The sequence below is a fragment of the Lepisosteus platostomus genome, chromosome 1 (genome assembly GCF_059453375.1).
Source record: "Lepisosteus platostomus isolate fLepPlt1 chromosome 1, fLepPlt1.hap1, whole genome shotgun sequence".
Classification (NCBI taxonomy): domain Eukaryota; kingdom Metazoa; phylum Chordata; class Actinopteri; order Semionotiformes; family Lepisosteidae; genus Lepisosteus; species Lepisosteus platostomus.
In genome coordinates, this window is record NC_142611.1 from 9,666,921 (window position 1) to 9,681,889 (window position 14,969).

Genomic DNA, 14,969 nt, shown 5'->3' on the forward strand with positions numbered 1-14,969 from the left:
CATTATTCTAAATGAAAACATACTGTATGAGCTAAAGAAGGGCAACTCAAGGTACATGGAGGTGACTACACTTCTGGAAGGGAAAGTCAGAGGAGAGATGTTGGATTGATGGAGTTGGATTTCAGAAATTAAATCGTAAAGCACCTTTATGAGTTCCCCATTGGAATCAATGAATATAATCCTGACTCTTCATCTCAAATGACCATGGGACCAGTACAACAGTGACATTTGTGCATATGCTCTTAGTCTAGATTCAGATGACAAAACCAAGGGCAGTTTGTAAGTGAAGGTCGACCAAATTCTTATGGAATCCTGAAGATGGACAGACTTATTTTACTTGAAGGCTTCAAAGCCAGAGTTAGATGAAGTGCCTTTCTCTGCAGTGGGATCATTGGCAAGGTATCAGTTGTAAATATAAATTCCTTACTAGAAGGTCAGAAATTGGGCTTGTCACGCATTGAGTTAATGCTCATTAGCTCCATTGGATTGGTCATGTTGTCTGGATGCCAGACTCCAGACTCCTAAAGAAGGGTCATTTCTCAAAACTAAGAAACGTTAATAAATATAGTAAAAGCAAACATTACACAAAAATCAGTGCCAAATAGTGAGAGAAATAAAGCACTTTATCAAGCCTCATTCTGATAAAACATCTTTTCTCCTCAAGCCACTGTAGCCATTGCATAATAGTTATGACTGTCTTGATGGGAGTCAAACCTTTTTAGAAATCTATTACCTGATTAATGTTTTCTGTCACTTATCAACAAATAAAATCATGTAAAATTTCTAACATTACAATTACTCCAAAACAGGGATGTATGTATTACCTAAAAACAAAAACTTATACAGGAAATTAAAACTTTATGTAACCTGGAGGGAATGTAGGAAAGGTTTCCTAAATAGGATTTGAACTTTTTAAGGACTCTAGCTCATGAAAGTTTATCATGGTTGCTAAGCAACTATGTTGTGGTTCTGAAAATCTGAACCTACTTACGATATGAATTCCTTTTCTTCCCAAGAGTATTTTTTCTAGCATGAAAAACAAAGAGAGGTTAATAGAAACATACATGGTAAATGATTCATGAGCAACATGGCTAATTCAGCATTATTCAAAAGTAATTTTCGCAACAGTACTTCTAGCAATAACAGCTGAAAGAAAGAACTTGTGAACAATATACAAAGGCATGTCTTTAAGTACATGTTGTGATCATTACAATTTTAAAAACTATGATTCCTCTAAAGTTTTTTGTTCTAAAGAAGGGGCACTTTAACTTTATTATAGTAAAAAAAAATATTAATATCCCTGAAAAACAGCTTTTAACAAACTTAGAAGTGAAACTGCTCCAGCAGTTAAGGAAGCTTAACGCAGAACAGAACAGTAAGAACAAATAATTAAAAAATCATATTTCTTTTTCAGAGACCATCATTTTCAGATGTAATTTATCCAATAACAAAACATTTTAGATCAATTATTTTCACAGTAGTGTAAAGTAGTTCTTCCTTAGTAGAATTAACTGAAGAAAATATTTTCGTTAATATAAAAAGCGTTGCATTTAAAAAAATAACTGAAACAAGTACACAAAAATAGGCAAAGCTATCCGAGCAAAGGAGTATAGCAGGGAACTTTGGTTACACTTCACATTAGCACTTTGAGTTACTTAAAAAGACTTCAGAAATAAAATAGATTTATTAGAATTAAACGTTATAGTGGTTTTCCCAGGAATTCAACCAGTGCCACATCCAAGTGCCAGGAAGAAACGGGAACTAAGGAGATTTAATACTTGGTTAAATATTAATATAAATTTAACATTTTGGATTGGTGCAGAGAAGAGGGTATTAGTTTCATGGCATTGGATGTCATTCTGGAACAAATGGTATCTATACAAGCCAGACTACCCTTGAATAAGAGGTGTTGATATATTATGGAACTGAATGTGTAAAATAGGTGAAGAATATCTAAATTAGAGAACTTAGGAGCAGGGAACTCAACCAGGTTAATTCCGTTGGGATCATGAAAGGTCTGGTCAAAAATTCTAGAGCTTGAGGGTAATACTGTACATGAATACAAAACTACAGCATTACAGAAATAACCGAAATATAACTAGGGAGGAGGATGGGAATGAATATAAAACTAACGGATGTACATATATACATATAAAGGCAGGATAGAAAGGGGTGGTATGCGACTATACATCAAAAATATTGTGGAAATTAAAGAACTGAAAAAGAAAAGTACAAGAGTAAAGGTAGTTTAGAATCTACAGTACATTGGTTAAACTGAGAATGAGGAATTTTAAAGGCTTAATAACAAGAGGAGTGTGCTGTAGACCACATGCAGACATGGGAGCAAGTACGTATGATGACATCAGGATGGTATGTAGCAAATAATAAAAAATATTATATTATTGGGGCTATTATTTCTACACACATAAATTACTCACAATAATGTGATAGGACATACAGAGGAAGAAATGTTTATGATGCAATGTTAAGTTGTTGGAAACTAAGTGTACTAACTTGGAACTTAGTCTACTGACTTGGAAACTAAGTGTAAAACACTGTCTTTTGATCAATATTGTAATCTCTTATACAGTATGTGAGCCTAAAATTAAACTTCTTAATTAAAAAAAAAGGTTTGAAGGAATGAGACAGGGCATATAATCAATGAACTGGATACAGATGGATCTGCAGTCAATGGAAGCTTATATCATGTCATAAACGTGATAAGTGCTCAAAAAACATGGTGTAGATGCTTTAGTGTAGAAATAATAAAAAAAATCAGGAGGATGACAATACTCAATAGCATACAGAATAAAAGCCTCAAGATAATAAGGAGTCTACTGAGGTCAAGGCATAACTAGAAGACATTAGAACTGCTAAGAGGAGACTACTGTGTTCTGTACATCTGAGTGTGACAGGTAATGGGAACTGTATTTTGTGAATTCCTTTGGTTTGGGAGGGGTAGTTTGGATTGGGTGTTGGGTGATACAGTATGTATTTACCAAAGATAAGAAGAAGGTTAAAAGGTTTTGTAAGCTAATAACTGAAATACCAAACAGGTGGAAAAACCCAAAGATGGTATGTTCATTCTTATACCAGCCTCAAATAATTGTATAAGTCAACATTTCATAGTCAGGGTCAAAAACATTCATTGAGATCACACCCTTAAAAAGTCTAAATGTTTCATGTTATTTCCTGTAATCATTTTACTTTAAAAAACACAAACTGACAATACTCAGAATTGTTCACCATCAGGTTAAACAGCCAATGGGATTGTTTGCTTTAACAGAAAGTATCTAACTGAAATACAGTATATTAGTGTGCCAAAAAGGTAGCTTCCTCTGTATGATCATAAGTTTGTTTTATCAGCTCATACAATTTCCTTTTCAGTTCTGGCATTGGTTATTATTCCTGTTTCCCTTAGTCTTAGTACATTTTCACCTTTGCCAATGATCTATCATAGTTCTGTAGTTCTATTTGTAAGTGTCTTAAAGGGACACTTCTGGTTTTCCACTGATATTATTCTGATTTCACTCTTGACCCTCCCAGCTTTCATTAATAAACGTGTGACCGGGTCTACAACAATAATTTTCGATTCCAGACGTATTATAAGTATGTTAGTTGTTAATTCTTATTAAGACATTAATAGGTTAATGGAATCTTTTTGCTATTTAATGGAAATTTAGCTTGAACCCAGTCTGTACAGCACTATGGCACAGTATGTCATATATTTAACTTTCCATGGACAATCTCTGTCTAAGCTGCTAAAAGCTGTCATGAAGTCTGAAAAAGTGATTGCAATGTACACCTTTTGATCTAATACCACTTGGGTACAATTCATTTGCTCAATTGCCATCAATAACAGTTTCTGGTCGGTTACAGAACACTGAATATTATAGGTGTGACATATCTGAAAAAGGCTTAACAGCAAAAATGTTGTGTTTTTTTCTTTCTTTTTATAGTACTTTTTCATGTTCACATAGACACCTTTGGCTGTGAATATGATTTCAACTCAGTTGTAATAGTGGCGGTATGTTATCAGCTTTGCTCCAAGACAATAAAGAAGCTTTAGAATACTCTGTGTATTGGTAGTTCTCTGACTTTGATGTTATCAAGTATAAATTGACACTTTGCACAGATTTTGAAAAATATTAAACTGTGTGTTCTTATGTATGATCTCTTATTTATCAGACTCTTGTCAACATTTACATTTACACTTACATTCATAAATAAGCAGGCTGTCAGTGGCAGCCAATAAAAAACAGGATCTTTGTCAGATTCCTTTCTCAAATTAAAAAACAGGCTACAAACCAAAATTAAAGGAACCACAAAGATGCAATTAGCCCATAGTACCTGGGTGAAAAGCACTGGAACTGATCTGGTTGATCTTCTCTGGACTCATTTCAAAGCAGCAATATCTTTCCTATACTGTAGTGATCAACATTTTACTCACTATCCTAAATTATGCGTTATTAATTGCATTATGCAATTGAAACATACCATACCTTGATTTGATTGCATTAATTTTGACCATATATCCTAAAATTCCAAATCCTTATTCAGCATAATCTGCATAATTAGCACACAGGAGAGGGGGGAAAGATTTGATAAATGCATTATCAATACCTTATTCAGGCTGGTTTAACACTTACGAGGGTTTTCAGAGATATCAGTCATATTGTAGATTTACTAAACCCTGCTGACAGGACAATAAAGAGACTAAATAGAATAACAGAGCCTTTAAATGATGTAATCTGAAATTGATAATCCCCAAATTACATATACATTCACACAAAGCAGAGTTCTGTAAAACTATTTAGGTGATTTCCAGTGCTATGTAACATCAAGTTGAGAACTTTTCATGATTTTTCAATGATTGTTTGACAAAGTGTAATGTTGTATTTTTTTCTCTAGGTCCGAACTCTATTTGTCAGTGGGTTACCATTAGATATCAAGCCACGAGAACTTTATCTTTTATTTAGACCATTTAAGGTAGGTTTTTATTTGATTCAGTTGCTTCACTTATGTTTAATGTGTTTCTGCCTGTGATGTTTAATATTTTTGCATTCCTTTGTTAATTTCAGGCTTTTGATTCGTGAAAACAAGAGAATGAGCTTACCAAATTGTTTTACTGTATTTATTATTTGGGGAACTAAAATCACACAATAAATAATTGTATTTTATAAGGTTACAATACATAGAGTTCTTGTGTCGTTTTGCGGTTGTATGAATTGTAGTCATGCAATGCAAGAGCCCAACGGGAAATAATACATTATCAAAATGTAATTTATAATGAAAAGGGCTAAAGTGTAACAACGGGAAATTCATAAAGATTCAAATGCACAATCATAATTGGAGATTCTAAGAAAGACTCCTATTCCTGCCAGTCCTACTGTAGGCACAGTATAAATACAAGCCATTAGTCCAATCAGTCCCAGCTTTCATTGCACTTAAACTAGACAGTCTGCCAGCTGCCCTCTATCTATTCTCTCTTTACTTGTTGCTACTTGCCTTCTCCTCCTACTGTTTCTGGCTGCTTTCTACATATGGATCAATCCTGAACCACTGCCAACCAAACTATGTCTTCTAACTTAAACAAAAAAGTTTAAAATGTCTCTTATAAAATGCAGCCGTCTGAACTCTATTGTACTTCACTGGGTGACAAACCCTAACAAAGTAATTATTGACCAATAAGACTTACGTGTGTAGGTCTGGTGTTTGTGATGCTTATGGGGTGTTTTTTTGTTTGTGTTTGAAGAGTGGATTTTTATAGATTTCAAAAGCAAAAGGAGGATTAGTTTTTGTGTGAGTGACAGTTGGAGGGAGAGATGGAGTGTGAAAGGAGAGCTGTACTATTTTCCATTTTGTTGTCTTTCTATTAAGTGTGTTTTTCCTCTTACATCTGTCCAGTCCTGTTTGCCACTGGCCACAGCCTTTTTTCCTTCTGCTCGTGTTTCTATTTCTTTAGCTTTTCTTTCCCCTCTACTATCTGTGTCAGATGGAGGGGCAGGTCCTCTGAACCTTGTGTTGGTCTCCCCAGCCTTACCCTCTTTCCTCCATGCCCCTGTAGGTCTGCTATCCACTTTTCGCCTGTGTTTTCGATAAGGATGTCCAGTCTAGGGCTCACACTGCCCATGTCCAGTTTGTACTGATGCAACCCCTACAAGGTCCCTCCAAGCATGGTTACAACTGCTAGCACTGTCCTCCTCTCTCCTCAAGTAACCAGCCTCAGCCTCCCTGCTGGTTCTTTGTTACTACAGGTATCCAGATCTCATTAGCAGACGTCCAAATATACCCCCAGCAACTTCAGTCATTCATCCACCCCACCTTCCAGTTTTCCCCCACGATCCTCTCCTCTCTTTGCCTCTTCCCCTTAAAATGTAGGTTCCTTTTCCCTAAAAATTCCCTTCTTCCACTTCCACTACACTTTCACTATACAAGAGCAGTAATTGATTAATTTTATGTGGCTCCTGATGCTTTTTCCATTTTTTTAGGAGTGAAAGCAAATGGCTGAATCTGTGAAAAACACTGTCCCTTACCTTTAACACTCTCTAATCTCTTTTTATTATATTTGTTAAGATCATAATATCAACTTTAATTGATAAATCTGTATTGTCCTCTCTTTACTATGACTTACTGTTTTTGTTTCTTTCTCAAGGGTTATGAAGGCTCACTAATTAAGCTAACCTCTAAACAGGTAATCATAATTGTTTGTTACTTTCATGTTTGCATCTTGAATACAGCTTTGTGTAAAATGTGATTATTTACTTGCACACTATGATTGCATATGGTGAAAGTATATCATTGTCTTCAGCATTTCAGCCAAGTATCAAACAATCTAACTTTGTTTGATAGAGCAAATATAAAGGAATATTCAATATTTCCGCCTTCTGAAAGAATGTACATAATCTAGAATGAAGGTCAAGACAGCACTAAGCTTTCAGAAACGTGTTACAGAAACAATTTTACTGCTAGTATTGTGAATTGAAAATAAAAACTCTGCAAATAAGGACTAATATTTGTATTTTTTATGAACTTATCTCCCCTCCCCCAATCTATCCAAAAAACTATTTCAGGGGAAGAGGGCTATCTCTGCCTATAATTTATAAAATAATAAAAAATATGAAATATATTTATTTCATTGTCCTCAAGTATTGATGTTAAGGCAAACAGTACTGACTTAAAATATTTCATACAGAATGTCCCAAATTTCCCACTAGTGTCTGCTTAGGAAGAAAAATAAACAATTGCGTGATGGAGTTAAAATGCTATTGTGCACTGTGACGTACATATTTAGATTGGATATTTGGTCAAAAGTACTACAATATTTTCTTCAAATTTCTTTAATAATAAAATATTTTTTTTAGATGTCTTAGAAACACACTGCCCCATCAGTTGATTCAAATCATAAAAATTAACATATTTCAGAAAATTTCATTCTGCACTTTCTTTTGGGTTTTGGAAAACATCTTTTAACATCATTCTGGTAAAAATGTGATAAAAAAAGGATAAAAAGGAAGTTCTGTATATATGAAAATATGATCATATGAACTGCACAGGCTTTCAACCAACTCAGACAAGGTTTTAAAAGCAACTCCAAACATATTCTAAGACAATAAGAAAGTTAAAGTAAGAAAAGGTCATCTTATTAACTTTTTGAAGAAGTTCAAACATTAAAAAGCTAATCTTAACCATTTATCTTTAATAAATTACTTTGTTTAATACTTTTGATTATGAGGCTGCTTTTAAGGCAGTAAGACAATTATCTCTATATATGGTCGCAGCTCTTTTCGTTTACAATTGTAATTCTATTTATATCAGACTTCTGCACACTTCTTATAGTCATTGCCTGGTTAAAACGTTCTCCTGTTCTACAATGACGTCTCTTTTCTACACAAATCACTGAGTAGCCTCACGAGAAATGTCTGCTAAGGGCTTTTTAATCCTTGTCTCTGTTATGGAATCCTTCAGAGGAGGAATGCCTTCAATCTGTATGTCAGCACGGCAATGTTTTCCACAACCAAGTGACAGCTTGGGTAAAGACATCTTAAATTAATGGGGCAGCCTTTCAGCGCTGTGTTATTTACTTTATTTGGTCTGTGGGTAGGCTGCTTCCATTTTGTCCCTGCGTAGGTATTAGGGAGGGACTTGTACAGTACTTTGGTCACTGAGGAATTATGGTGATTTTTAAAACATAATTAATTTCCATATCACACAACACTTTGGTGTTTTCAGCGTTTTCTTTCATTAAAGAATGAAGCAGTCAATGTACTCACAGTGATTTAATTTTGTGTCGTTTTTTTTTTATTACTGCTTGAATGCAGAGGGCAGGAGTGTAAAGTAGTGATAGAGCTCTGGACTCCCCTATAGTGGGTTTTGGGTTAAAATCCTGAGTGGGACAAAACTCTTATATCCATGAGTTAGGTACTTCACTCATAGTCTTCTAGTAAATGGTTCTGAGAATTTACTTTTGATCATCATACTTGATAAATTAGTGTAATAATCAAACTAGTGTTAAGTTTTACCCTTACCTGGTGTTGTACTATAAGCTTTCCCTCATGTGAGTACCACAGTAATAGTGGATTAACGGGGCTGTAAATGATGAATAATTCAATATTTTTTTCTTTCTCTTCAGCCTGTAGGATTTGTGAGTTTTGACAGTCGGTCAGAAGCAGAGGCTGCTAAAAATGCTCTGAATGTGAGTATGACCGTAATAAAAACTGTGCCTGCTACCAAAGAGATCCTAAATTATTTACTTGGCATAAACCTCCTTAAAGCATTCTGAAAATGTTTCTTTTAAAAGCAGACTGATTTTGAATTAACCAAACTACTGCAAAATATAATTCTTTTTTTTTTTCTGAAGATATTCATGGTTATTCTCCCTGCCATGAGACTGTCACCTTTTACTGGACTTTTGCTTAATTAAACAACATGTATTCAAAAAATGCTATATATATATTTTGCTTATGTGTTGCAATAACAAAGTAAAATAAAGCAGACACTTTCTGCTGCTTGATTTCATGTAGCTGACTGAAAAAATGTAATAAAAACGGGCTTTCTAATGGTTTGATTATTAACAAAATTTGTGGCTGAAACCAACATTTGTGGTTATATATTAATTTCAGATGTTTTGCAGAAAACATTGTTTTTGTTGTTTTACTTTTGTTGACTTTTTTCACTGAATTTAAATAGCTTTTAAGTTTGTTTTGCCAGTTTTATCACATAGTAAATAACCCATGTATTATAAATGAAATTGCCAGTTCCTGACTCATTTAGGCAAGAAAGGAGTAACATTTCAAGAACATGACAACAGTTTGTTTTTCAGAGAAGTTACTAAGGAGATTTTAAACAAATGTTCTGCCAGAACAGTCTCATAACTGTTGATTAAAGCCTCATGAAACGTATGTACTGTACATTTGTTTAAGTCTATGATGTACACTGTTTTAAAATGCATAGCAAAATACTGCTTTGATCTAAAAAATATGTACACAATGTATTTTGTGCTACCAGCAAGTGTATAAAGAAAAAAAAGCTCAGCTCAATTAAACACATGGTTAATAAAACATTTTTATTTCATTTTGGAGGCCAAAGTACTTCATTAGAGTAGTAAAATTAGAGCACTGATCATGAAGCAGAGATGGAATCTGACTTTTCCATTACTTGCATTGTCGGGCGGCACATTGAGAAAGTTATGATAAACAGACACTGTACTGAAGAAATTTATTATTTTATTAAATAAACAGACCACTAATTGTCAATTGGCACATGCTACTTCAGGACTTGTTCTGAAAAACAAAAAGATCATGAGAACGATATCTTTCAAGAGCTAACTAACCGACCTCTTGAAGGTGATACAGTTTGTCTGGTTAACAAATACAGACCACCTACAGTATGTCTGTGTGCTTAGCAGGCTGGGACTTGTACAGTAGAAATAGTTGTGATTTTATTGTGATGTCAGTCTTGCTGAGGTAATCTCTGATTGAGCTTAATGGTCTGTAATCCTCCCAGAGATGTCTCTTTTCCTTGGCATAGTTTATATAAACTCCAATCTGGCTCCTACCCAGAGAGCTGAACGAAACAGGGAGCCTTCCTAATGGCTAATGTGTTACAAGGGGCAGGCAGAATGATTAATTGTGCATGTTCAGGGCAGTCCTCAAATCGAGATCCAGCTTTGACAAAGCTGAACAAGGCATTTGGCATGTGTGATGCTCATGGTAACAGAGGTCAACAATTTTAAGACAAGAAGAATATATTGTTTTGATTAGTTCTTAATTAAAAATGCCGATAACTATTCTGAATAACAATAGGTGGGTAGCAGTAGCATGTTTGTGCAGTTTTTGGTTTTGGTTAATTTCTTTTTAAAGATGGGAGATAGAAATGGTTCAGTTAAGTATGTTAAACTTGCAGTCAAAATGTACAAAGTACAAAGTAATGTGCATATTGTATATCAACAAACTTTGTTGCGAACTCATCTCTGAATCAATTATGTTTGTGAGCTAAACAATTACTAGTAAGCAATCGTTATGGATATATCTGCTTTTGGTTTGTTAGTGTGATCTTTTGGATATTGTGTTCCATATTTATGTTTTTCATTCTAGTCTTATTCATCAAATCCTTGATCCTTGTATGAATATACTGTACAGTATATAGACAGATATTGCAGCTATGACAGAGTATGAGCCCTAAAAATGAAACCCCTTGTCTTTACTTTACAATAATGAAGAATACTACTAAAGGCCAAGTATTTTTCATTCATTAACAAATATGTAGCCACCCGCATAGATTAAAGACAATAATTGATTTTATAGATTAGGTGGAAAGTGTAGACAAAGTATTTTGACATTAAAATACCATTGATAAATGTCATGTTATTCAAGTGTCACTGATTACGTACCAGGTTATATTTTGACCAACGATTTAGTTTTAAAGAAGACATATTGTCTCTTCTTTATTTTATTCCTTTTTAGGGGAAAAAAAAGAGATATTGTCATTGTAAAGATAGCAGACTCTAATATTTCTCCAAGGATCTGAGTGAAAAATGCAGACATTACATATACAAAAATATTGTCCTAAGATATAGCTGTAATAGCGATAGGTGAGGTTTTAAATTAAACACTTAATATAGTGTGAATTGAAATTATTTGCAGTAAGTGTCCTTGGAGAGGAGAGTGCAGAGGTTTTAAACAGGTCAACATTCTAAGAATGGCAGCTCTGGTGGAATGTTTTTCTAAACGATTTACACATTTCGACTACTCTTTTTTTCTTTGTTATTGGTCTGCTGCATGTGCCGTTCAAAAGTGCTTGCCAGTATGCAACTGGAGTGGAAATTTAACTCTGGAGAGCTTGTGGTTTATTAACATAAGCAGAAATTCAACAAAAAATAAAATGATAGGAATAATACAGGGGTAAGCAGAGATTTGTGCATTAGCAGACAAGGTCCTTCATTTGACAACCCTGCGTTTTTATATCTTAATGCACCTTTGCTGTCTGATCATTTGGCAAAGTCAATCAGCCCCAGAAAGACAGAGAGATAGAATCCTGTTGTTTACTCAGGGTCCTTAACACATGTTTCACTTGAAATGTGGAAAAGAGTCTACAATAAACACTACTTTTCTTTTTGGTAATTTTGTTGCACTGGCACTTATTGAGATTGTTGTGACTGATGTCTAAACATCAGTATCTTGGGAGGTGTTGTCCTTCTACTAGTTTTTTTTCAGTGTAGCAAATGCAATAGCGAACCGTGATAACTGTATTGTCTATATTTTACCAGCTGTGAGCAGCCTCTTTGTGTTGGAGATCTGACAATTTAAGGGTGTGTACCTCCAGTAGTTTAGGGTTGACCAATTCCTTCATCTGGTGGCCCTCTCAGTTTCTGATGCTCCTTATTTAGTCCATGTACTTTTTTCCAGAAATAACTATGTTTTTTGACAGATGGAATGTGATTGTTGGGAATCAAAGCAGAGTTAGTAGCTCTCACAGTAGAAGGTTTAGGGGGACAATAAACCACAACTACCAACAGAAACTGAGATCCTTTAGTATTGAAATCAAAGCACTTTAGATTATTCTAGCTCTTCCAAGTGATGGAGGAGTGCTAAACCACCACTATGACCACAGTTTCACTATTGCTCAAAATACAAGCCATATCCCATAACCTTATTCAACACCAAATTCTTGTTTAGGTGCTATTTATCAGTAAAACAACTTTTTGATCAATAATAAACTCACCGAAAATCATGTGCACACTGCTGTGCTATTCTGACCAGTACAGCTGTACCCTGTCCCTGCTGGGATTTAATCACAGTCACCCACAGGCTCAGAGCATCATAGTACCACTCTACAGACAGTAGTAAATGGAAAAGCAAATTTCCATTATGCCAGAAGACTAAGTTGTCTGCTAGGGGGGGGATCCTACATTGTCTAGGTCTCAAGCAGGTAACATCACCTTTTACAAAAGGCCCAATGAACCTTGTGAAATTCTCCTCCTCTGCAGAGACTTCACAGATATGATAAGTTCAAGCTCTGCGCTGCACCTGCAAGGATTCAATCACAGTTCATACCTACACCGCACCCGTTCACAGACAACAGCAAGTTCTGCAATGCCACACAACTGAATACCCTCCAGTGACAGACTTCGACACTGTGTAGGTTTTAAGAGGATTATGTACGTTTTTGTAACAGGCTCAGTGCCACTGAATCCTATTAGACTGTTTTCAGGGAATATGTCAATGTTACCAAGCAGTGCCAGGAATATGGATGGTGACACAACCTTGAGCGGTCTTGTTTGATTATCTTGTATTGGTTTATTATCGGTAGAGGAATTTATTTGTTCCTCATCAGTGTGATCATCCCAACCTTTTCTTATTTTATTGAAATTAATATTCTGAGGCTCTCTTCATACTGTTCCTTGGGGTTGTCTCTGTATTCCATTTGCAGGGTATCCGCTTTGACCCAGAGATTCCTCAGACCTTGAGGCTGGAGTTCGCCAAAGCTAACACCAAAATGGCCAAAAACAAGCTGGTGGGAACCCCCAATCCTGGCCCACTGCAGCAGAGCCCAGGGCCTCATTTCATCACCAGGGAACCATGTGAGTGCAGCCCCTGATCCGCTCTTCATCCTTATGGCTGTGGCAAGACAAGTTGTAAGATTCGTCAAGACTGAATAAGCTAATTAGTCGTTAAACTCACGATATCCCAAATAAATATCTGAGCCATAAAGTTTTTGGAATCGTCAAAGCATTTGTTGTAAGTATGTTCTAAGTATGCATAATTCATTTTTTTTTATTTAAGAAGAAAATAGTATTTTTAAGCCTCATGAGTTGAATGCACTGGTAGTCAACATCATACTCTACTAAGCAAAAAAGCAGAACACGACACTTACGTTTTGAATATTCATCCTTTTTTTGTAAGACAATAATTAAATATAACTTTACTGTACGTAATAATCACCTTTTGGTGAAGATATCGCTTAAACATGATCCTTCCATATCCTACTTCAGAGAAAAGGATGATGTTTGTTCCTTTTCATTTGCCGTTAGGTACTGTAATGTGTTGGCTAAAAAAAGTAATTTTAAGTTTTTTTTTTCTTGAGGTTTTTATGAAGTTCAGAAAAGACTGAATGATTCCAAAATATTATTGCGTTGAAACATTCCTGAAAATGACACAATAATTGTACTCAGCTTCAAAACAATTACAAGCATTAGTCATAACTTAAAAGGGGGAAAAAATAATGTTCTTAAAATTAGAAAAGGCCCTTAAAAGTGTATAGGTGTTTTGAATTTTTAAAAACTTTTTTAACGATATCATTTATTTGGTTATATGATGGTTTTCCTGACTAAACGGTTAATTCAAAAGTGATTTTGTGACTGCTGAATGGCAGAAAAGACAGTGAACTGCTGAATTGCAATTTATCCCTGTGCCATGTACAGTATATCATATTTAAGTACTTAGAGTTCTAACAGAACATTACATTGTTACTCTGTAAGACATAACAGTTATTTTTGTATATCAGAAATTAGTCCTTGTACTGTATGTTTTACAGATTTGCAAACCAATCCCACTTGATGTTTTGAGATTATCAAACTCTTCTGTTCATTAAATTAATACATTTTACTCAGAGATTCTTTTTAAATAGCATTGAATTTGGTTTTAAACCATGCATACTTTAAGTCAACATATTGAACACAAAATTTCAATTGAAATTCTTTTATTTACGTTTTAAAGTGTCTGTGGCACAGAATCTAGTTAAAGTTTGACGTAGTATGTGGCACTGTATTCTGAAATACTTTTAAGATAAATATTATGTTTAATTCTGTGTAAACAGTATAAAACTGGCAAAGACTTCTGTATACAAGGCTGCACTTTTAAGTGCACTTGTGCATTCCTACAAAATGAGCAAGCTAGCTATTAACTGGAAACATAAGTTTAAGTAAACCTCGTTCTGTTTGGATTGTTCTGCAAAAATACAAAAGGAAACAATTAGTTTAAAAAATGATGTAATGTCAAGATTAAAAGCTAATTTTAGTCAACTAAACACAATTGTCTGATGGGGTATGATATAAATGTCATTGGAATGGGCTCATAAAATGCTTTACAAGCTTCAGAGTGTACTTCATTCATAACAGCACAAAAAAGGTTGCAAAAGGAGAGGAGGCCATTCGACACGATCAGTTGATCCAAGAATCTCATCCATCTGTCTAGCTGAGTAGCTTGTTCCGGGCTCCTTCAGCTCTCTGTGGAAAAAGTACCTCCTGTTTTCATTTTAAATGCACTCCCCAGAATTTCTACTTGTGCCTTCTTGTTTATATTTCATTGCTAATTTCAAATGTGTTTATTGGCTTGACTTTGTCAGTGCATTTGATGATTTTGACATACCTGAATCCGTTGCCGTAGTAATTTTCTTTCTTGAAGATCTTTTTAAAATCGGGTGCGCACACAGCTTAAACTGTATAGTACTTGGTCCATTTGCCCTTAATT

The 14,969-nt window shown here is 34.8% G+C and overlaps 1 protein-coding gene across 3 annotated transcripts in view; it reads left to right on the forward strand.

The window, feature by feature from the left end:
- The window catches only part of LOC148677644 (RNA-binding protein with multiple splicing-like), a 37,604-nt gene that overhangs the window by 8,658 nt on the left and 13,977 nt on the right, over nt 1-14,969 (forward strand). For all 3 annotated transcript variants that reach the window (XM_088614894.1, XM_088614734.1, XM_088614809.1), the window contains exons 2-5: nt 4,912-4,989; nt 6,656-6,694; nt 8,633-8,695; nt 12,931-13,081. In XM_088614894.1, coding sequence (XP_088471020.1) covers nt 4,912-4,989; nt 6,656-6,694; nt 8,633-8,695; nt 12,931-13,081 — 331 coding nt within the window. The remainder of the gene's footprint in view (nt 1-4,911; nt 4,990-6,655; nt 6,695-8,632; nt 8,696-12,930; nt 13,082-14,969) is intronic.